The following is a 24,312-nucleotide window of genomic DNA, read 5'->3' on the forward strand; positions in this document are numbered from 1 at the left end:
GTGATTTTAGTGAATTATGGCGAATTAAAGAAAGGAATCTCGTACGCATTTTCTATCTATAAATAATTACATTCTTTAAATTAGATAAATACAAAAAATTTAATACACGTATAACTTATAACCTGAATTATAAAGCGGGGAACATTATATTTACTACCTCTGCACAAGCAAACAGGGGGGTTAAAAAGGCCACATGGAAGCAATTCATCTAAATAAGCAATATTGCTATTTGACATTTTGTGTGCATTGCGCACTTAATTCTATATGCGCAAAAATAAATTGTAATATTGCTTCTTTAGATGAATTGCTTCGATGTGGCTTTTTTAACCCCCCAGTATGCTTGGTAGGTAGTTGAGTGGCGGGTACGTAATTTAATTACAAAGAAACAAACTCAAAATAATATAATATCTTAACATTTATTTTTATTTAATAAGTAATTTAAATTTATGGACGTATAAAATGATTATTTAAATGTAATATATGTAAGTAATAATAACTATATATTATATTATAATTTAATAACAATTTATTTTATTTCAGTACAAAATTGTTCGTATTATTGATTCAGATAAGTAAATTATAACAAACGAACAGTATTTTTTTACGGCTATGAGCCCAAACACCTCAAACAACTCGCACTGGAGAAGCGTGGTGGAGTATGCTTTGCAGTGTGACCTATAGTTGTTTATAATTTAGAACATTATATTTTTTTTATGAATATTATAACATTTCTCTGCGTCTCTAACTAGATGCTGTACGTATGCCACGCTGCTCGATGCAGGTGAAGGCTCCCGTTGAATCTTCTTGTAAATAAAGTAGATTGGGATTAAAAACGGCGCGTAGCACGCTGAAACATGACAACAAATACATATCAACTCCTACTCATCATCATCTCTGTAGCGTTATCCCGATTTCACCGGGTCCGCTTGCTGAATCGCCTAAACCTGAAAATTTGACAGGTCCGGTTTTTTACAGAAGCGACTGCCTGTCTGACCTTCCAACTCGCGATGGGAAAACCAGGCTTTACAGGTTCGGTGACATACCTCCGCAATTCTGGGTGGGGTGGGTTTCCTCGCGATGTTTTTCTTCACCCCTGATCATTTATGAATACGAAACGATATCGAAAATTGCCCGTATTGGATTCCAACCTGCGACCTTACAGTAGCTGGGCTACCACGGCTGCGACCCATACGTATCATTATCCCTGCTAATTTTATAAATTAACGTTTTAGTAACTAACGAAATTATTTCTGTCCTTTGTTACGTTTTCACGCCAAAACAACTAAACTAATTTTAATGTAATTTGGTAACAGAGATAGATTAGACCTTGGGATAGAAAATATCATCGCCATAAAATAAAAACCACGTAAGCTCGTTTTTAAAAAATCACTTTTGATGGGATTGTCATCAACAAAGACTTGATGTCCTTCAATAGATTACAATCCGGTTAAAAATTGAGTTGAAACTAGCGTGTCTATTGCGAGGTTTTGTTCACAAAAGTCAAATCCGAATGTGAATTTTCAAAAAGGCCCCTTACGTGCTTTATTACACTACAGTCTACAAGGCAATGATACTTATTAGATATTCAAAAATAGAATCGTACCTATGGATGCAAAGATGTAAAAAACGGCGGAACCGAAGAAGCCTTCGTCGAACTGGAAGGGACAGAGTAAGAGGACACTCAGAGCTAGCCCACCAGCACATGATAGGGCTATCACCACCACTCCATACCAGAAATAGATCTTCACATACTCTGCGTTTCTCTGAAAACGACATTAATTATTATTAGTCACCTATAGGCTACTTGTCAACCAAGACAAGTGAGATACTTTTTACGAAACGGCATAATGAAAGTTTTCTTTGTAGTGTGGACTCTTTGGAGATACTGCCCTGAGACGTCATCAATAAAAGCGGTCAAACATCGCACTCAATTGTTACTTTAATAAATGAAATTCGAAAATAAGTAGGAAAATAAGTTTGGAAGTAACGTAAGTGAAAGTTGTAGCAGACTTGAATTTGAATTGTGTTTAAAATAATAACAATTGATTCTCTGTTCTATGATCATTAAAATTTTACTGTTTGATTTATAAAATGAAATATACTTATTCACGACATTGGGAATATCGGTCGAGCGGATACTTTGTGGGCATTTCGCGTAGTTGCAATTTATTCGCTAGGTATTTATTTATAATAATATCTAGGTTGAATTTGGACAATATGGCTAATATTTATTTTCTGCTTCGACGTCAAATGTTTGAAGTTTATACTAGTTTAAGTTCCCACGTAATTTGTCGGTTATTTCGGTTTGTTTTTCCGATAAGAGCATCATCATCTCCCTAGCATTATCCCGTTTTTTACAGGGTCCGCTTACCTAACTTGAAGATATGACAGGTCCAATTTTTACAGAAGCGACTGACTGTCTGACCTTCCAACCCGTGAAGGGAATGACAACAGGCCTGAGGGTGCCCAGTTGGGCGCGAACCTCGGCTCAGGGCGTCGTCTGAGAGGAAAAATATTTGAAAGAATTAATCGACCCTAGTGGGTCGATAGCGATAAGCGCTGATTGATGGAATTGGGCTCTTCTTAGGTTCTTTTCATACAAAAGTATGTGTACACTGAGGCAAATTTATGTATATTAGATTTACCTTAAAAACTCCCTTGGCAAGAACTATAGCGAAGGCAAATGACGATAATGTCAATATAAAAATTAGCACCAGGCCTCCGCTCAGTAAGAGCATAAAATAGACATATTGGCCAAAGTAGGTATGATTTAGTTCTTTCTCGTATTTAGCACGTTTTACTAGAGACATAGTATCACTCAGTATCCACAATGCGGCGCCGGCAGCAACAACACAAAATCCAAACGTGAGGATCTGAAAGTGAAAGAAGATTTATCAAGTAGATATATTCATTGTTTTAAGTTTACGCGCTTATTATCATAATTAAAACACATAATAACGGGTTCATACCGCGTTTAAAGCAGGGATATGAGACTCCCGTAGATAATTATGTATCTTCCTACTCCATTCCAATCTTATCAGTCATCCCGTGATCATGGCACTTGCAACAGTGTCGAAATTATCGGGAGTCCCATTACCCTGCTTTAAACGCGGTAAGAACCCGTTATTATGTGTTTTAATTAAGTAGGTATATTGATTAAGAGAAAGAAAGAACTAGACTCAGGTCAATAAGTAATGAAGAACTTTCTAGGCTACGTTCCCTAAAAAATATAGATGGCACTGTACAACGTTGCATTCGTTTAACCGTCTAATTTCATGGATAACAGATATATGCGTCTTTTATCTTTGTTTTTGGATATAAATTATGATTCTTGTTATTACACCCAGGCACAACACATCTTCCACCCATTATTATTCTGCTTCAAATAAAGCGAAGCAATATAGGTAGCAATATAATTGTATTTTTTTTTTACCAAATTAGTAGGTACCTTCCTAGATTGTATAGAATAGAATAGAAATAGTTTATTAATAGTTTATTTATGTCATTTACTTATAAAAATACATATTGTTAAAATTACTTTTATACCACCTGTTTTGATTTGGTCTTTGATAGACAAGAATGGAGAATGTAACACCGACAAGAGCGTGGCTCTGATGTCTTAGGGACACATGCACACTCGGATAAAAGCCGAAAAATTAAAATGTAGAAAAATCGGTAGGCAGGTCTACCTGAGAAAATTATTTTAACACAAATGTAATGAAGCACAAGTAATATTATTTAAGGTATTTAAGTACTTACACAATTTACTACAGCGAAAATTTTACCCCAATTTTCAAGTTGCAAGCACCAATTTTCAGCCTTGATAATCCAATGTAGTGTTGATTCCTGCTTCATTTTGGATTTCATTTCAGTCATTTTTAATTCGTGTTCTAGTGTCTTGTATCACAGCAAAACTTATACTGAGTTGGAAAACCTTATTGAGGAAAATATTTACGATACGTAGTGCCTATAAGGAATTCAATTCTCATATACCTACACCTGCAATGTTCGTTCACAATACAAGGAAAACTGAACATAAAACTAAAACGTAAACACGTTTGGTTCATTGGATACCGGAGTGAAGTTAGTGCAAACAGAATACCCATGACGTCACACGCTGCATGCGACTTTCTTCTTTTTATAGTCGCCTGCAGCTATCGTGCGCAGTATATTTGTACGTACAGCCACAGAATAAATAATCTACCATTACAGGTCTTGGAATATACTTTTAGTTGATGAAACGTACCATAAATATGTATATAATTTGAATCGATTTTTTTGCACTTGCACTTGCCTATTAAACAAAGCATAGCCTCGTTTTCACTAAACTATTAGTGAAATCCTCGTAAGCACATTTTTGAAAGATCTCATTCTGATGATTTTTTTCAACGTGCATTTGTATTCTGTTTGTTTTTATCAACGTCAATAAAAATAAAATGATACAAAAACTCACTAAGATACTTTGTAAATACTATTTATTTCTTTTATTTATATTTTTGATTGATTATTTTTAATACTGATTACAATAAGATACAAATATATAAGTAGATTTTATTTTTGTTTCATAAAAAAAAATAATCAACATTTCTCTGCGACAATGTAATGAACATCGGGATATTCCTTTTCTTCCTTTTCTACGAAAGATTCCGTTTCTCGTTCAAACTTCTTGTATGTGCATCGAACTACGATTAAGAAGGGGGCGTACAGGGCTGAAACAAAAAATGAATAACCAATTAAGTATATTATTTTTTTTTTGGATTACACAAGTGCTGCTGCCGAAATGGTACACAGTACGTAGAGTACCTTAGGGAATTACACTATTAATGAAGAGAGCTTAAAACGTTCAGTCTAAATAAAAAAAATATCTTATTAGTTTTCGAGTTGTAGTTTTTCTTTTTTTTGTACTGTACCAATTATCATAGCACAATGAAATATGTAAAAGAAAGGTTAAGTAGGTAAATATAGAAATACATCTATACATAAGATCACGCCTATATCCTTTTGGGGTAGGCAGAGCCCTGGAGTTCGACCAAGTAAGTTAAATAGGTATCCAGTAAAAAATGAAACAACATGCCTAATGTTCATTGTCTAAAGCTCACTGCACACAGACAGCACCTAAAGTTTTTTTTTTTAATATTCGTGTTTGTCTGCACGACTTTATCCAGAAGGAATTCATGGGGGTTGAATCCAGCGCTGAAATGTTTTTGGAATAAGATGAACCAGGACTGGAATGCGTTCACTGGAATGTGCATATTCCAGTAATCGTTCACATTATTCCGACTGGAAAAATGTGAGCAACCCTCGCAGTATATTTATTTATTTATTTATAATATGCTTACCAACAGCTTAGATATATAATAAAACATATAATATAATAAAAGTTACATGAGGACTTAGACTATTATATAAGCCAATTATACAGATAATTAACCTGTAGTGGATGCCTAGTCTTTTTGTTTATTTTTTAATAAATGTCATTTAAGTGCAAAAAAGGTACCTAATTAAAATAAAAATATGCTGGAGGACATAAATATTTTTTTTTATCTTTTATCTGCCTAAAAGAATTGAAAAATAAACAAAGTTGCTGGTTTTTTAGAGATTCTGAAGGCATGAAATCGAGATACTCACCGTTTGCACCAAAAAAGGCGAAAACAATATTACTGAGAGACTGTTGTTTAAAGTAAGTAGTCAACACCAAGACTGTAAGACCTAGAACACAAGCCAGCGATAGGATCACCACCGCCACACCGTACCAGAAGTACATCTTTACATACGATGCGTTTCTCTGAAAAAGAAAAAAAAAATGTTATACCACACCCCGGACACTTCAAACAAAACACCTCGTTTAACACAGACACTACACATTGACATTATCGTACACGCGCATCTGTGTGTGTGACTTCCTATGTCATACGATTGAAGACTATACGTAGAGCGGAGAGTGGCCGTTCTATACGTAGTATTATTCTTATTCTATTTTTATACTTTATCACATTTTTTTATATTATTGTTATTGGTGTTAATCCGCAGTGGAGGTATATACCATATTTCCACTAGTCTACTAGTCTACAATGGTCGAGCGAACTGTGTTAGGAAAAACTGCCCAGTTCGCTGTGGTCCTGTGACCACAGTGACTTTTTTTAAGTTTTTTAAACAATAAATACCTATTACCTTAAAAACTCCTCTGGCCAATACAATGGAAAAGCAGAAAGCAGTGATGGAAAATTTGCACATCAGCACCATAACTGCATGGACAATTATTATATTCTTGGCAGAACTCATATGTACTGATTCATTATGAATCACTCTTAATAATGAGTTACTTAACGAATATAAGTTGATGCCGATGAAAATGCTTGATATAAAGGTGAATATCTGTAAAAAGTAAAAATATAGGTAAGTAGCTATTCCAAAGACGGATAGAAGAGTCAGGTACCTACATACGTACTCATAAGTTAAGATTTTTTTACGGTAGGTATATTTGAGCCAATGCAAAACTGATATCAATTTAATACATAAGTATTTATTAAGTCGTACAATTTATATAAGTAGTCTTTCATTATTAAATTCCCATTTGGTAAAGCCACAATTTATTGTTAAACTTGCCATAAGTAGCCTAGCCATAACCTACGCACAAAATTATAATTTTCACCCTAGATAAGGAACCGCTGACTAGCCGCTGACCGACGACAAATAAATAAATGTTAACAAAGACTTACGCAATTGAATACAGCGAAAATTGCAGCTGCTATTTCAATCTTCGAACCCCTTTTTTCTACTTCGTTTTTCAATTGTTTCAATGTTGGTTTCAAAAAGATTGCCATTTTAATATATATTTTCTTCGATTTAGATATAAATAAGTATCTTCTTAGGCAAAAAACGTAAGTAATTTACTAATCAAAACACAGTCCTGGGTTCGGTAACGGTACGAGGAAAACTAAAAGGTTATCCGTTTGTAGGTAATTTGGCTGATGCCTCATTAGAGCACCTTCCTAAACCAGCACGAACTTCGTACATTGCGTTCGCAAAAATTCGCAAAGCCCACCCGAAATATAAATACTCCTCGTAACCGGTTTGATTTTACTTAACATAATTTTTTTATTATGGTCTCCTTTGAGCAAACTGCATACCAACAACTGAGAAAGATTTGATGCAGTTTACCCTATTCTTTGTTCGTTTTTAGAAAATATTTAGATACCTACCAACCTACCTGCAAATGTAAAAGTACTAGTTAAGGTAATTAATTAAATGAAATGTTAGCAGATGCATGTTTCCAATATTAATTTTCTTAAAAAATAGTCTTTTGACTACTTTAGTTCACCTTTTCTCACGCGAGAGGGCGCGGATGTACAAGGCAGGACGGTTGATTCTGACAGCGGTCATTCGAACGTGGGTAGGCCTCTCGATAGTAGCGGATTATTGTAAAAATATATTAACATTTAATTAAAATCAAGTATTACACAGCTGTATCTGCGTTTCTGTCTCAATTTTGCCCTGGTTTGTGTGGTAAAGTATAATAATTCAGAAGTGACAAGTATACTTACGCCCTCCGGTAAGTGATTATATTATTATTTTCGATACACTCATAATACTCTTTTAATTATTACTATAATTGTTATTGTTTACGTATGTGCGTGTGTGTTCAATCTGTTCTCAAATCATTTTGTTAAGGATTTTATTAGGTATCTATTTCTTCTGTGTGGACTTACACAATTTCATACAGACGGTTGCATTCTACGAGCATTTTCGGCAATCAGTCGTTTATTTCTCCTTAAGTAACAAACATTCGCATACAACACACCAAAACAAGCGTTACTAACTAGCAATAATAGTTACACTACTTTTAAAATATTGCTTTAAATTTTGACTGAGCAAGTATTATGATACAATAGGCACTATTAGATGTGAAGCGAACATTTGCAGTTGGTCTACCTGCATTTTATTCGATTGTTATTTTACTATCATAACTTTTACTCATACTTTTTTTTTACGTTTCGTTTATTATTGAAATCTGGTAATCGCGTAATGAATAATCAAACTAATGGGACTTTTTATTTATACCGAGAGATATTTTGTCTTTATTTTAAACGAAAGTTTGTACTATAATGCATTTGCAGAGCTATAATTCTATTCTAATATACAATAGGTACAGTTTTTATGAATTCTATAATCGATTTTATATTTTTGTTGTTGAGAAGATTTTACATACTTTATATAAATATATTTTTTTTTAAACATTTAATCGACTACAAACCTAACTAATTTGTAACTTTTATTCCTTTCCTTCTTCCATTCCTATTTCACTTATGGACTATTTTACAAACTTACCTACAAAATTTCATGAAATATCTCGTTGGCGAACACGCGACTTACCTATGATGAATAGTGGGGATCTTAACAAATAGATAATGCCAGACCCACGTCCAGTATCCGCGTCCTCTGACGGTACACAAACTCCACCGAGACTATCACGCGCTCGTGAGCGCTCCACGGATAGAAGACGAACTCGGAAGTATAGGCGTAACAGGTCACGAACTAAAGAACTCCGAACATCGCGGAAAAGTAGAAGTCGGTCTCGACTGTCTCGCAAGCGACAACAGCGTTCTCGAAGACGCAAGAGTATTAGACGTGATTCTGTTAGCTCGACTTCGCCTGATATGGGTAAAACTCGGAAACGGAAACGTTTTGAAAATTCCACTACGTCATCTAACTCCTCAAGTACATCTTCCTGGTCAAGTGTATCAGACTCTAGTCATCGCGAGCGTAAGTCACGATCACGAACACGGCCCTACTCACGTAAAAGACAGCGGCGCAACCGCTCCCACCACGTGAAAAAGGATGGCGGTTTGATGGAAAAATTTATAGATGCTTTTAGTAGCCACGAACGCAATTCCTTAGTTGGAGTACATGACGTCATACCCAAATTTGACCCTAGTCTAAAAACTCAATCAACCCGAGCATGGCTTAAAAAAGTGAACGAGATGGCAACTATTTACAAATGGAGCGAAAGGCAGAAAATATATCATGCACTCTCGAAATTGTCCGGTTTAGCGCGTAGTTGGTATGAGGGACTATCGACCGTAGATCTAAATTGGAAGGAATGGGAAAGAAAATTGTTAAAGAATTTTCCAGACGATAGAAATTATGCGGAGCGATTGACAGAGATGCTTGACCGTAAAAGTCGTAGAGAAGAAACCTTAGAAGAATATTTCTTTGATAAGGCAAAACTGGTAAATCATTGCAATATCAAAGGCAAGGATGCCGTTGATTGTATCATACACGGCATTTACGATCATAATATAAGATTAAACGCACAGGGTGCTAATTTTAAGAGACCAAATAAGCTCCTACGATATTTACGCAGCATTTCAATGAGAACGAATAAAGATGTTATAAATAGAAAGTCTATATTGCATCCAAGGACAGGGGCTGTCCAGCCAAAAACTAACGAAAATATTAAAACAAATAGATCAGGAAACTCATCGAGAGTCATTCGTTGTTATAATTGTTCTGAAGTAGGTCACACCGTCCCTAGGTGTCCTAAGGAGCTTCAGAAGTGTACCAAATGTAATTTCATTGGTCACATTGCGGATCATTGTAGGAAAGATATTATGAACAAACACGAACGGCTTAATGTTCCCGCGATTGAAAATACTAAAGCAGTCAATAAAATACAGCAAACTGAAACCCAAAATCCCAAATCTGACATATACATAAAAGTAATTAAGGTTAATTCGACAGATAAAGAGGCTTTCATTGATTTTGGGAGCCAGTGTACCATGATGAAGAAAAGCTGTTTTCTAGATTTAAATCTAAAGTTGGAACTATCTAACTTACCCATATTAAAAGGATTTGCATTTGGAAGTATGCAACCTTTGGGACGTGTGCAAATCGAGGTATCTGTGGATTTTATTAAAGCAGATATTGACGCTTATGTCGTGCCGGACGAGTTTTTAAATTATGACGTACTTCTGGGTCAAAACCTAACTGAACGTGCGGATATTATTACACACAAGACAAGCACAAATCTGATTTTGTATTCTGAAGAGTCGGACATATCGGATTCCACTAAAATAAAACTTTTTGGTGCGTGCAAAATAAATTTCACCGGAATATGTAGTATAGATGTGAGGAGCGACTTAAGCGCTTCTGGATATGTCTATGTACCCGGGAGCTCTTGGTTCAAAAATCGACATGAACTAATGATATTGCCCGGCGTGTACCCAATTAAAGACGGAAAAAGTAAAATTGTAGCTATCAGCTTTACTAGTAATGTCATAACTATAGACGAGGGCCAGTTGTTAGCTCGAGCACGAATCCTACCAATAGATATGCCGTCTACTGAACACCCAAACGAGTTAGAGGTAAATCAAATTGAAAGTACATATAATCAAATTACAGACGCGGACTTTTGTAATATTAATGACATAACGATTGACATGCTTAATATTGGCCCTGACGCGACAGATATTGAGAAGAATGAGCTAGTTAAGCTGGTGAACGAATATCGGGACTGTTTCGCTCTTAACATGGATGAACTGGGCAAAACGTCGATATGCGAAATGCGTATTAAGTTGCTTGATGATACCCCAGTGTCATATAAACCATATCGTCTGCCGTATAGTGAGCGACTAATAGTTAGGGACTTGATTCATCAGCTGTTAGAGAATAAAATAGTACAGGAATCGGATTCATCTTACGCCAGCCCTATAGTCTTAGTAAAGAAAAAGAACGGCGAATATCGTCTTTGCGTAGATTACAGGGCCCTCAATAAGAAAACTGTCAAAGACTCCTACCCTATGCCAGTGATCGATGATCAATTAGATCGACTAAATGGCAAAAAATACTTTACCAGTTTAGATTTAAAATCAGGTTATTATCAAATTCCTATGAGTGAACAATCGAGACATATAACGGCTTTTATAACCCCAGATGGCCACTACGAGTATACCAGAATGCCTTTCGGTTTGGTCAATGCTCCGGCTGTCTTTCAGCATATGATAAATAAGGCACTCGGAAAAGATAGATACGACTTAGCGATACCGTACATGGATGATTTATTATCGCCAGCTACTACGGTTAAAGATGGCTTGACTAAACTAAGAATAATATTAAAATCATTACGCGAGGCCGGCCTCACACTGAATATCAGTAAATGTTTCTTTTTTCAAACCAGTTTAGATTATTTAGGTTACGAGGTGTCTCAGGAAGGCCTAAGGCCCGGGAAAAGAAAGATTAATGCAGTTGCTTGTTTTCCCGCACCTACAAATGTCCATCAGGTACGCCAATTCGTGGGCTTAGCTAGTTTTTTCCGTAGGTTTATCCCAAACTTTGCGAGCATTGCAAAACCGCTGACTTTATTAACTAAAGCTAATACGCCATGGATTTGGGACATGGCTCAGATTAACGCATTTGAAACTTTGAAAACTAAATTAGTAGAGAGGCCATTATTGGCATTGTACGATCCGAACTATATTACTGAAGTGCACTGCGATGCGAGTAAGTTAGGTATCGGTGGAATTCTACTGCAAAAGCCCGACGACAAGTCACCACTAAAGCCAGTCGCGTACTACAGTAAGCAGACCACTAAGGATGAACAATTTATGCACTCGTATGAACTGGAAACACTTGCGGTTGTCCTGAGCCTTAAAAAGTTTCGTACATACTTAATAGGCCTATCATTCAAAGTCTATACTGACTGCAACGCTCTGAGATCGACTCTCACAAAACGAGACTTAGTGCCAAGAATTGCCAGATGGTGGCTCCTGCTTCAAGAATATAATTTTTCTATAGAATATAGACCGGGAGATAGTATGAAACATGCCGATGCTTTAAGCAGGAATCCACTTTCTGCCAACGATGACGATAACTTGGCCGACGCAAGAGAATTTGACGTGCTCAAGGTAGACGTATTAGATACATCAGAGTGGTTGCAAGCGGTACAGATGACCGACTCAAAGCTAAAATCAATAAGAGACATTTTGAATCATAATAGTAAAGAGATAAAAGACATAATCGATAACTATACACTAAAAGATAATAAGCTGTATAGGAAAGAGGGCGACTCGTTGAAATGGGTTGTACCAAATGCGGCAAGGTGGCGAATTTGTCAATTAAATCACGACGAAGCCGGTCACTTCTCTGTTGATAAAACTTTGGACAAAATCAAACAAAATTATTGGTTCCCGAAAATGAATCGGTTTGTACGCAAATATGTATTGGCTTGTCTTAATTGCGCGTACAACAAGGGCTCAAGTTCTAAACGTAGTGGGTACCTACATCCAATACCCAAGGGCAGCAGCCCATTTCATACCATGCACATGGACCATTTAGGTCCATTTGTTAGGAGTAAAACCGGTAATACCTATATATTTGCTATCATTGATGGATTCAGTAAATTTATTTTCATTAGAGCGGTGAAAAATTTAAAAAGTAAAACCACAATTAAGGTTTTACAGGAGATATTCGACACAATTGGTTGCCCCAAAGTCTTGATATCTGATAGGGGTACAAGTTTTACATCCAGGTCATTCAATAATTTCATGAAAACTATTGGCGTAAAACATATTTTGAATGCCGTGGCTACTCCGCGAGCCAACGGTCAAATCGAGCGGTACAATCGGACAATATTGGATTCGTTAGCCGCTTCAAATCATGGTCTCGACGAACGCGAATGGGACACGCATGTTGGAAAGGTCCAATGGAGTCTCAATAACACCATAAATAGGAGTACGGGAACAGCGCCGTCTGAAGTGGTGTTTGGTAGGCGAACAACTAGTACAAAAGAAGGAACTATTCAAAATGCCCTAAATAGCGATGATGTACGAGACGTTGATAGGGAGAAAATTGATACGACAGTAAAAGAGAATCTAGAAAGAAACCGGATTGCAATGAAGAAAAATTTTGACAAGAGCCGTGCACCAACAAAATTCTTTAATGAAGGAGATCTCGTTATGATTCCTAACCACAATTTACCAGCGGACGGGAAGAGCAAGAAGTTACTTCCAAAATTTCGGGGTCCATTTAAAATAACTGCTGTTCTAAATAATGACAGGTATCAAATCACGAGCATACCGGGATTCTCAAAGAGGACGTATAAAAGCATATTCCCAGCCGATCATTTAAAAAAATGGATCACTTTTAATAACGAAGCCAAACAGAATGACGAACGTGAAACAGAAAGTTCTAGTGACGACTCTGAGAGTAGGGAGACAATGACCGGACAACAGGACAATGACCAATAGTAAATCGACGGGTGACTATAAAGTAAAATATCTTCCCCAACCTTACCTTCTTCTATCCTGACCCTTTTGTTACAGGCTTGAATCTCACAACAAAACGTGATACAGGCCAATTCAGACAATTATGACACAATATGCCTACAAAACAAGAAACAACAATGAAAATACAATAACAGAAATTAAGAAGATATGAAAAGGAAAATTATTTATAGAAAAATACATATTATATGATTGTGATAATAATAATAATAATATTACCTATGATGATGACTACAAAAGTATACTACGCGCTGTATCTTGCTCTATGTATGATTAACGAGGATAAGATCAGCGTACGTAAAAGAAAAAGTTATTTTTTTATTCGTATAATATTATTAAAGGGTGAAAGGTATACCGAAGTGCAAGCGGTGCTCACATTATATTGTGAAAGGTATGCCGAAGCACAAGCGGTTCTCACCAAACTATTAAAAAAATAAATAAACTAAAAGTAAGTATTCACGGTATTATGTGGAAGGTATGCCGACGTACAAGCGGTGCCCACAATACCGGTGAAACATGTATATTCTAATCTGTTGGTGACTGTTCTAGTACTTGGTCGTCAACGACACAGCATGCTTATTTTAGGATGATTATACTCTAGCGAGTGGCTGGGGGTTGTCTAGGTTATCTTATTAGATGAGATTTAGGGATACTTACAGGTGGAATTATATGTATGTGGGTTATATAACTTATTCATCATTGACTAGAATCTTAAGAAATCTCAAAACAGATACATAACATATTGCTTCAAGCTGGCCCACGTGTATGAGTATTGTTCAATTGTGTTTTATGCATTTCAGGTACTCTCGAAACGACGGCATAGAGTTTCATAACTAAATAACAACTCAGGAGGATTACTTCAAACATTTAGCAATTGTCTCAAATATAGTATCTAGCCCTTTGATACCATCATCGTAGTGATATTTTGTAATCTTCTTTAACTAGGAAATTATCCATAATGTACCTAGCTATTTTTATTCTTTTAATTATATACTAAAGTAGATTACACACAATTAAGATTAATATTTCAACACACAATTCGTTATTTCATGTTCATTACACAACTGACGTTCGAATGGCCGACAGGGAATGGGGACATTCCCAATAACAGGACGGCCGTCTGTTAGCAGATGCATGTTTCCAATATTAATTTTCTTAAAAAATAGTCTTTTGACTACTTTAGTTCACCTTTTCTCACGCGAGAGGGCGCGGATGTACAAGGCAGGACGGTTGATTCTGACAGCGGTCATTCGAACGTGGGTAGGCCTCTCGATAGTAGCGGATTATTGTAAAAATATATTAACATTTAATTAAAATCAAGTATTACACAGCTGTATCTGCGTTTCTGTCTCAATTTTGCCCTGGTTTGTGTGGTAAAGTATAATAGAAATAACGAATTATTACAAAACTTGTATCACATTGTCCATGGTTTCCCAAGATACAGGCTCCGACTAGTTTGGGAACCTCTATTCATTTTGTAAAACTTATATTATACCCCGCCTCAAAAATGTACCTTCTTTCTTTTTGTATTATTTCTGATAATGTTTTTAATATTATTTTATTAATTATAAGTTTGTACTGTGCAACTTGTTACATTTGTAAATTCATTCTTAAAGATACTTATAAGGACTCATCATCATCATAGATAAAAGTTTGCAGTATAAAAGTTCCGTATCTTCAACAATTTCGAGATATTTTTCCGCTAAATCTACTAAGTATATGAGTTCCCGGTTTTACCAACAACTTTATTTAAGTACCTTGGTCTTTCCGGTGGGCATGTCGTAAAAACCAACTGACGGATTCTCCTTTCTAACATGGATGAACCTTAATAATTATGGGCGAAGGGCTTATCACCTGTTACCATAGGTTCATCACATCTATTCTAGGAGTTCGTAGCAAAAGGTAGCAAGTTGTTTTCGACTTACTCGTGTCTCAACCTACCCTGTTAGGTATTAAGGGTGTGAGTTTGTGTGTACCTTATGATTAGGTACTATTGGTGTATTTTCTTTTGGCCAATGTATGATCTTTATGTGAAGCGAAACGCATTCTCTACTCTTATCTCAGTTGAATTGTTTATTTCGATTTTGTATGTAGGAATTTGTTTATTAGGTTACTAGGTGAGCGACTTTAGTAATGTTTCTATCATTTGATGTTAGTTGTTATACACAACCACGGGTTGTGGTTATAATCCGTTTAAAACGAAAAAAGCAATTTAAAACCGAAATCAACCATTTTTTTCAGTTTAACGACTGCTGCACATTTTCTTGATTTTACTATAATGGAGTACCCCTATAAACTCGGTTCGGTTCGGTTCGGTTCGGTTCGGTTCGATTTGATTTGATTTGATTTGATTTGTTGTAGGCGAGTTTTCAAAAGTTTAAAACGATTTGTTTGGGGTTTAAAACGGCAACATTTTGTTTAAAACGTTTTCAATCGGTTGTTTTACATCTATAGTTGTGGTTAAGGAAAATGAATAAAAACATGTAACTCTAGCCCGGCATCTGCATATCGCGCGGGACGTGATAAACGAGTCATGCGGGCGCGATAAAGAAAGAAAGGAACGTTTATTATTGAAGAACGCCACACAACTAGAGCACACTATCAAAGACACACAGAAAACTACTTAAGTAGGTACATGAACAAAATATACAACGACAAAAAGTAACAATAAAGACGAATACGAACCTAACCTATAGGGTGTTAGTGGCATCGTAACGAAAACTTTAAGGGATGATTCAGACCATGATTCTAAGTTAATATCAGGTAGAATTTTCCGTCGCAAAAGAATAGAATTGGAAATAATTTAAAAAAACCTAAAAAAAAAACATGAATTTTACGACCATAATTGATTCATGATATTTTTTCATATTTTGTTTTTTTTTTTTGTGTATGGATGGTGAAATGCCGTGCTATTTTAGTTTTGATATTGGTGGTGATTCCATTACACACCATCTAATTTTATTGTAAGTCATACCTGTCATTTTTTTCACGTTAACAGGCATAAAATTTATGGAACACAAGTGAATTTTAGGTAGAAATTTAAAAAGGTCTCCCAAAATGTTATATTGGCCAATAATCCGACAGTATATGTCCGGGTTATTCATAATTCACTCATTGGTTTTAAAATTAACAATTGTCAATTATCCGTCCCTTTCCTTTTTGGCGGATAAGAAAATGACGGGTATAACTTAAAATTTTAGGAGGTGTCTGTAGAAATCGGCATCAGTATTTGAGAAAGTTAGGTTTAATTGTATTTAAATCGTACTCGTAATCGTATTTTAATTAAGTACTACTACACTGCCTTTTTAGGTAAAGGTGATTGATTACCTACTATAATTAAAACACATAATACCAGGTTCTCACCGCGCACTAGGTTTAACGCAGGAAGAACCCGGTATTATTTGATTTAATTATGCGTAAATCTCAAGCAAGATGATTACTATTGTAAAACGTACTTAGGGGAAAAAATGTACGTTTTTTAGTTCTACGTTTGTATCTGTTGAGAAGCATGGGAAATACTTGGAGTTATTATCTTAATATAACCTCAATCCTACCAGGGGATTGAAAAGGCCACATCGAAGCAATTCATCTAAAACAGTAATATTGCTATTTGACATTTGTTTGCATTGCGCACTTACTTTTATATGCCCAAATGACAAATTGCAATATTGCTTTTTAGATGAATTGCTTTGATGTGTCCTTTTTAACCCCGTTTCTTTTACCGTTGTAGGCAAGGTCATTTTTAAACTTACCAAAAATAACGGAACCATACAGATGCACTTTAAAAAAATGCAGATCATAAAAGTTTATCGGAACGTTGAGTAATATTTCTTTATTTAAAAAAAATCCAATCAACATCAAACTTTCGAATTTTGCAAATAAAACCATAAATGTATATATCAAAAACATGTTTAATAATAATTTGTTTCGTATATAATATTATTAACATTCCAAACATATAAAAGTGTAATCATATATAATATTGATATTGGTGTACATTTATATTTCTGAAATGGATTAATATTTCTCCTCCAGTAACTTTTGCACGTATGAGCAGTCCAATTTAGGTTCTCGTTCGAACTTCTTGTATGTGAAGCGAATCATTATCAGTACGAGACCATAGAGTACTGGAACAATAAAGAATTAATTAGCATAATGGTTAGGTTGATGAGAAATAAGAATCAAGAAAGACTCAATGAGGGATTTTCTTTTTAATTAGATAGATGGCACGGAAATTGGTAGTTTGCAAGGAACGGAACGTTATATTATCTGTGACTTTCTTTTTAAAACCATAAAACGAATCGTACACGTCACAATGCAACATAAATGTTTTGAAAAAAAAAGAAAAAAAAAAACATAACGAAGAAAGAAAACAGAATCTTATCTGAATGTCCCAAGAGAATGAAAATAAAAAAAGTCTTTTGTCTCGCAGATTTGTGCAAAAATGATGAGAACCATTTAAAAGAAGAAAATACAAAAGAAAGAAGAAAGCTTTTTTTCTTTCCTTGGCATCTTGGCAATGACCCAGTAACGTAGTTGGTTAAGCGTCATCTAACGAGTTCTTGAGAACTATTTGTTTTTTAATTTTAAATATGAAAAGCACCGATTCTCGTGGTGGGCAGAGTTCAAGTCGCCAAGTAACAATTTGCAGTAGCAGAATATCTCGAGCACTCCCTACACTCTTCGCTTACCCCCTTACTCGTTACGAACATTTAGACTAAAGTAAAACTATCATGTTGTCTTCATGTATCATCAATTGTAAGTAAATTGTTTTCTCTGTGTGGGCAATAAAGTGTATTTGTATTGTAAAAAAAAAACACTTACGGGTAACACCAATGACGGCTAGGATTATGGGGACGTGAGGAAACTCCTGGTAGAACACGGGGGTGGGATGCAGAGAGAGGAAGCTCGCAGCCAGGGCAGCTGACAGTGACAGTGCTGCTACCACCACTCCGTACAGGAAGTATGCCTTGACGTAGCCTGCTTTCCTCTGCGGAAGACAATTTTTATTACATACATCTTCTTCAGCAACTTTAAGCAACTAAAACTTAAGCCTTTTAATCAGAGCCCACAAGCAGAGAATCATAAAATTTGATTTATGCTTTCATACACAAAAGCTTAACATCTTAGGCTGTTGTGGGTGGGGGGCATAAATTAAATATGATTTTTATCAGTTCTACACAGTCTTGATCGATAGGGTAAAACAAACTTTGTTAAAAGTCCCTAAATAAAAGGAAAAATCTTTTTCAGAGAGCCTCGGTAGCCCTGTTGGAAGAACGCGCGACTCCCACTGTGGGGACCTAGCACGGGCCTCAAACAACGATTTTCGAATTCATGTTTGGATTATTTTCACGTACTCAGTTGTAAAGGAAAACTTCGTGAGGAAACCCACGTTCCCAAGAAATGTGTTTAGAAGGTATATGACTTGTATTGGTCTAGTTTCAGACAGGCAGTCACTCCTGAAAATAAACCGGACCTGCCAAATCTTCAGTTTCGATAAGCGAACCCTGTGACGTTGGGATAACGCTAGGGAGATGATGATATCTTCTTCTCTCTTGTGGGTCGTAATGTCAATGACCTCATCAACCCTAGTGTTATGGTTACTACTAAACCATCAAAGGCCATGTAACGATTACATGCTTACTTAGACAAATAGTGGCCGAAACTAACTGCGTATATACATAAACTCACGCGAGCAGAGTCGCAAACAAATCAGATGAGAAAAAGCTCTTGTCAATCCGGGACGAGCGTGTTAACTATTATACCACCGCGTTCTGATCCTGTCTGTGCGATTTTTTTCGATTTGAGTATTTTCTCATCCGAGTATTTTTTTTTCGATTTAACTTTCTCCTTATGTCATAATGTTGTGACGTTGGCGTGGTGGAGTATGCTCCATACCCCCTCTGGTTGATTGAGGGGAGGACGTATATGTTTATGTTGTGGTATTCAATACTTAAGTAATATAGACAATGATGAACCGTATACGTATTATTTAGGTTAAGTAAGTTACGTTAAGTCATAAGGAAAAACTAGGAATAAACTTGTTGACTCGCTTAAATCAGGAGGTAACTTTATTCTGTAAGTATCATTACCTAGCATGGTCCAATTTGTTAACTGTCAGCTCACGCACGTAATCCTTATGGGATTGGTAGAACCACACAGTAGACTCGTTGATTAACATAGTGCAAAGCGAATGATTGAAGCTAAAAAAAAAACAATATTGTAATTTGACATTTGAGCATACAAAAGTGAGTGTGCAATGTAAACAAAATGTCAAATAGCAATATTGCTTTTTTAGATGAATTCCTTCAATGTGGCCTTTTTAAGATCTCTGATTGTTTTTCCTCAGCTTTCGTCTATTGACTCGTCTTTAGTAAAATACTAGATGGCCCGGTGAACTTTATATCATCCTTTTCTATATCTAATCACCGTTAAAAGCTTCCCTGGACTTCCGCGAATATTTCAAGGTAAAATTAGCCAAATCGGCTCAGCCGTTCTCGAATTCTAGCGAGACTGACGAACGTTTATAGAGACAATTTAATTATGTATAATTTAATTATATAAAGACATTTTTCCTGATTGTAAAAGTTATATTTTATTAAAAATGGTTGTTGTTGTATTTAATTGTAAATATCAATATAACAATACGTCACAAATACAAACTTAAAAACTAGTCATTAAATAACCCGCCCCTCACTGTTCCCGGAGCAAAGGTGCCCACAACACTAGCCGCATTACCGCGTTGAATGGCAATGGCCAGCCTTTGGACCAGGAACGAGCCGGAGCGGGAGTCACCTGTTTTCTCCCTGAGCCTGAGACCCAATTCTGACACAAAGATTTTGGTGTCCGCCCCCCAGCTACCAAAGGTCTCCACGGCAACGGGCACGAAGTTATATGCAGGCAATAGAGCTGAATAAAGACATAAATTTATTAAATATAAAGACATGAATTTATTACCTTCAAAATTCCTTTGGCAAGTATTATGGAGAAGACTATCGCCAAGATTGAGAATGCGACACTCATGATAAGAACGCCAGAAACCAAGATTGCGAAAAATATTCTTTCGCTTCTTTCATCCTCTAGGTTGTTGGACACTTCGATTAGTGAGAAATATAAGGCTATGAAACTTAATAAACACCACAGGCTCGTGAAAATCTGAAAAAGAAAACAGGCACTTTTACATTTATTTTAGTATTTATAGGTAGGTACCAAAAGGTCAATCAGTTTCTTGCAAAGTAATAAATTAATTGGTTGTAAGTGCAACCAACAACCAGACCTCCTGGTTACATGTCGTTTCTGTAATAGACCAAAAACATCTACAAAAACATTTTTATGATTATGACAACTAATGGTTTATAATCTCACCACTGTTTATAAATAATTCGCTGGGCACAGTGACTGCACTTTTGTTCTTTAATTGTAGGTTAGGAGTGGGGCATATACCTATAGGCTGTTTGTTTTCTATCTATACAATAGACTAAAGAAGCATAGTCAAACAAAATAAGTGACCTATTCGATACATGATTTATATACTAGTGACTCTTGTTGATTCAACATCGGGATGCGGTCATCAGTCTTTTAACCATAGAGGCGGCCAATCAGCACGCGACAACAAATACTTCAGAACCCTGATCTGATACCGACCCCGCCGGCGTGGCCGAGGATTTCCCTCATTCTGCGCTTACCGCTATCGCCCCGCCAGGGTCGATTAATTCTTTCAAATATAATCCCCTCAGACGAGAAAATGAGACCAGGACGATATGATTATATAAGAGGGGATTCCCTTAAATGAAACGAAGTTCGCGCCTATCTGGCCACCCTCAGGCAGGTTGTCTTAAATTTTGTTCCGGAAGCCCTCAGAGATCCCTATTTTGTCCGGCCAAGTAGAAAATCTACAATAAGTCACGTCAAAAAAAAGTCATCAGTCATCAAAAAAGAAACAGTTTATGGAAACAAAATTGTGAATAGTGATGAATATGAGAAATAGACTTTATGTAAAATAATAATAGGAAGAAACATTTTTTCTCGACCAATATGGACCATACATACATAAACAGCCTATACATATACGTCCCACTGCTGGGCACAGGCCTCCCCTCAATCAACCGGAGGGGGTATGGAGCATACTCCACCACGCTGCTCCAATGCGGGTTGGTGGAGGTGTTTTTACGGCTAATAGCCGGGACCAACGGCTTAACGTGCCCTCCGAAGCACGGAATCATCTTACTTTTTCGGACAATCAGGTGATTCAAGCCTGAAAAGTCCTTACCAAACAAAGGACAGTCTCACAAAGTGATTTCGACAATGTCCCCATCGGGAATCGAACCCGGACCTCCAGATCGTGAGCCTAACGCTCTAACCACTAGACCACGGAGGCTGTTACTAGACCACGGAGGCTGTTGAACAATACAACATGGACCCTTTATAGACAAATGTAGTAAGTAGTTGCATAGTGAAGTACCTATGTTCCATCTCCTTATCTGTGAGGCAAAGCCTGTTCCGGCTGATGATCTTTACTTTAAAATGATAGGAAAATCATAGAAAATCATAGAACTGAAATAGTCGCACCTACACTTATTATACTCGCTCCTTGTTCGAGAGGGTTTACAGTGTAGTTTACGTCTTATGCTCCAGCATCGTCACGATATGACGAAACTACTCTGTAAAACCCTCTCGAACAAGGAGCTTCGTATAATTGAGATAGAACTTCACTTACAGGTAAGTTCGTTTAATTTCATAATTCTATGAGAATGACCTTCGAAATGGAGACGAACATAAAAAGCTATAACTACTTACACGGAACAATAATAATGCAATTGTATATATATAATTATGTATACTTACCGTGTTACATATTGAGAATATCAAAGCTCCAGTCTCAACTTTCAGGCAGCAGAAACCATTGTCGTGGTAAGACATTTTGAAACTATTTTTTCACTCGAGAATTTAAATTTTTATTCAATCACACACACCTAATAATTTTATGCCAAACCCTGCACTGTATTCTATAAGGTAAATGGCAATGTCTTCGAAGATACACAATAACACTCTATCGACACAACAATCAAGGTAAAACTGAACAGAAACGCATGCAAAAACGAATGTGATGGTTGGCTAAACGCCAGTCGAATGAGCTGAACTTCGCGCGAGAGAAACCCATTACGTCACGTAAACACGTTCTGCTATAAACCTACCTACTTACATACACAATGCACAAATACATTATTATGTACACTACACTGCATGCATGAGTGTTTATAATTCCGTAGAAAATTATTGTCAAATGAGGATAAAACTACCTAAGGATTTCTCCCATCAGGTGTCACTACTATTATTGAGTGTTCTTAAATTCGAGTTCTCCATACTATTTGAGTATTAAACAAAATGTTTTGGTTATATTTTTACACTATAATACTTTGCGGAGCGCAGCGTTTAACTTCAAAATCATAGTGTTCTACACTGGTCAGCAAATAAACCGGGCCACCCGCTCCCGTAGCACTCTAATTCGATTTCCAAAAAAAGTATAAAACTTACAACAGTTTAAGTTATACCTAAAGAAAGTGCATTTTATGTTAATTATAATGACTTAAAATTTATTCTAAACTACCATCAATTCACATTGAAATTAAACAACAAACACAATACTAACGATTTACCCTCTTTTGCCTAGAGTTTTCGATTTCAGTTTCTTTTTCTTCAATGAGGGTAGTCGGATATTTTTCATAATTTCTTTAGTTATCTTTCATCACTTGCTCCTAACGCGAGTATTTTTGCTACTTTCTTCATTCAATGATGAATACGACACCTCAGGAAGCCGTTCAAGCTGTTGCATTACTTCAAGCAGGCGTTTCGCAACGTGAAGTCGCTCGGAGACTTCGAATCAGCAGATCATCGGTACAACGGGTTTACAGACGATACCTAGAGACTGGAGCATTCGACCGCCGACCAGGTACTGGCCGACCTAGAGCTACATCAGCAGCAGATGATCGTTATATCCAACTTACTGTTTTGCGAAACCGCCGCCTTAATGCTGTTCAAGTCCAACGAAGCCTGCGTGACGAACGCCAAGTGGTCATAAGTTCAGATACTGTCAGAAGGAGACTTGCTGAACGAAAACTAACTCCAAAAAGAGCAGCAACAGGCCCAAAATTGACGGTAGCCCACCGTCGAGCACGACTTCAATTCGCTCGAGAGCATAGAGATTGGACATTAGAGCAGTGGGGCAATGTACTCTTCACTGATGAGACCAGGGTCAGCTTACATGGAAGTGACCGACGCCAGAGGGTATATCGTCGCCCAGGAGAACGTTACTCTCAGTGTTGTATTGAAGAAACAGTTGCTTATGGAGGGGGATCTGTAATGGTCTGGGGCGGCATCTCATTAACCGCACGTACCGCGTTAGTTTTCGTCGAACCGACGGGCGGTACACGAGGATTGACTTCTCATCGATACATTACTGAAATCCTTGCCGATCATGTGATAACTTACGCTGGATTTATCGGGCAGGATATGCAACTGATGCATGACAATGCACCACCTCATGTTGCACAAGTGGTGACCCAGTACCTGCGTGACGTCGGCATTCGTACGATGGACTGGCCAGCTCGAAGTCCGGACGTTAATCCGATAGAACACTTATGGGATGAGCTAAAACGTCGAGTTCGGGCCCGATCACCTGTTCCAGCAAACCTTCAGGAGCTGCGAATCGCTGTTGAAGAAGAGTGGAATGCAATTCCTCAAGATTTTATCGTCAGGCTCGTGAGGTTGATGAATACGAGAATGCTGGCAGTTATCCGAGCAAGGGGAGGGAATACCGAATACTAATCAAAAACTTTTTTAAGCCTTGCGTTTCATTTTTTGCTTTATTTTTGATTTTTGATTTTCCGTTTACCAATGATTAAACAGTCCGGCAAATGAGTCTTTATTGTAATTGCTTAATAAACACTTAATAAAAACGATAAATTTCAATAAATTTTCAACCATTTTAATCGCCACAAAATGCACTTTCTTTAGGTATAACTTAAACTGTTGT

At 36.7% G+C, this 24,312-nt stretch overlaps 2 protein-coding genes across 4 annotated transcripts; both read right to left on the minus strand.

Moving 5' to 3' along the window:
* Positions 1-397: 397 nt before the first annotated feature.
* LOC126373370 (uncharacterized) lies at positions 398-4,060 on the minus strand. The gene is made up of 4 exons (XM_050019522.1): positions 3,760-4,060; positions 2,646-2,873; positions 1,604-1,763; positions 398-847 (listed from the first exon to the last, which is right to left on the minus strand). The coding sequence occupies exons 1-4, from the start codon at positions 3,874-3,876 to the stop codon at positions 693-695; spliced, it is 660 nt and encodes a 219-aa protein (XP_049875479.1). The 5' UTR covers positions 3,877-4,060; the 3' UTR covers positions 398-692.
* A 13,113-nt stretch (positions 4,061-17,173) lies between these two features.
* Positions 17,174-22,415, minus strand: LOC126373380 (uncharacterized). Of its 3 annotated transcripts, none has more exons than XM_050019540.1 (4): positions 22,125-22,415; positions 20,076-20,189; positions 18,105-18,270; positions 17,174-17,407 (listed from the first exon to the last, which is right to left on the minus strand). In XM_050019540.1, exons 1-4 carry the CDS (start codon positions 22,197-22,199, stop codon positions 17,298-17,300), a joined length of 465 nt encoding a protein of 154 aa, XP_049875497.1. In that variant the 5' UTR covers positions 22,200-22,415; the 3' UTR covers positions 17,174-17,297. The 3 variants fall into 3 exon arrangements, with proteins under 3 accessions (XP_049875497.1, XP_049875496.1, XP_049875498.1); XM_050019539.1 differs by lacking the exon at positions 20,076-20,189 and adding an exon at positions 20,238-20,435 and having other exon boundaries at positions 22,125-22,406; XM_050019541.1 differs by lacking the exon at positions 20,076-20,189 and having other exon boundaries at positions 22,125-22,412.
* Positions 22,416-24,312: the final 1,897 nt, after the last annotated feature.

This window comes from Pectinophora gossypiella, chromosome 15 (genome assembly GCF_024362695.1).
Source record: "Pectinophora gossypiella chromosome 15, ilPecGoss1.1, whole genome shotgun sequence".
NCBI lineage: Eukaryota > Metazoa > Arthropoda > Insecta > Lepidoptera > Gelechiidae > Pectinophora > Pectinophora gossypiella.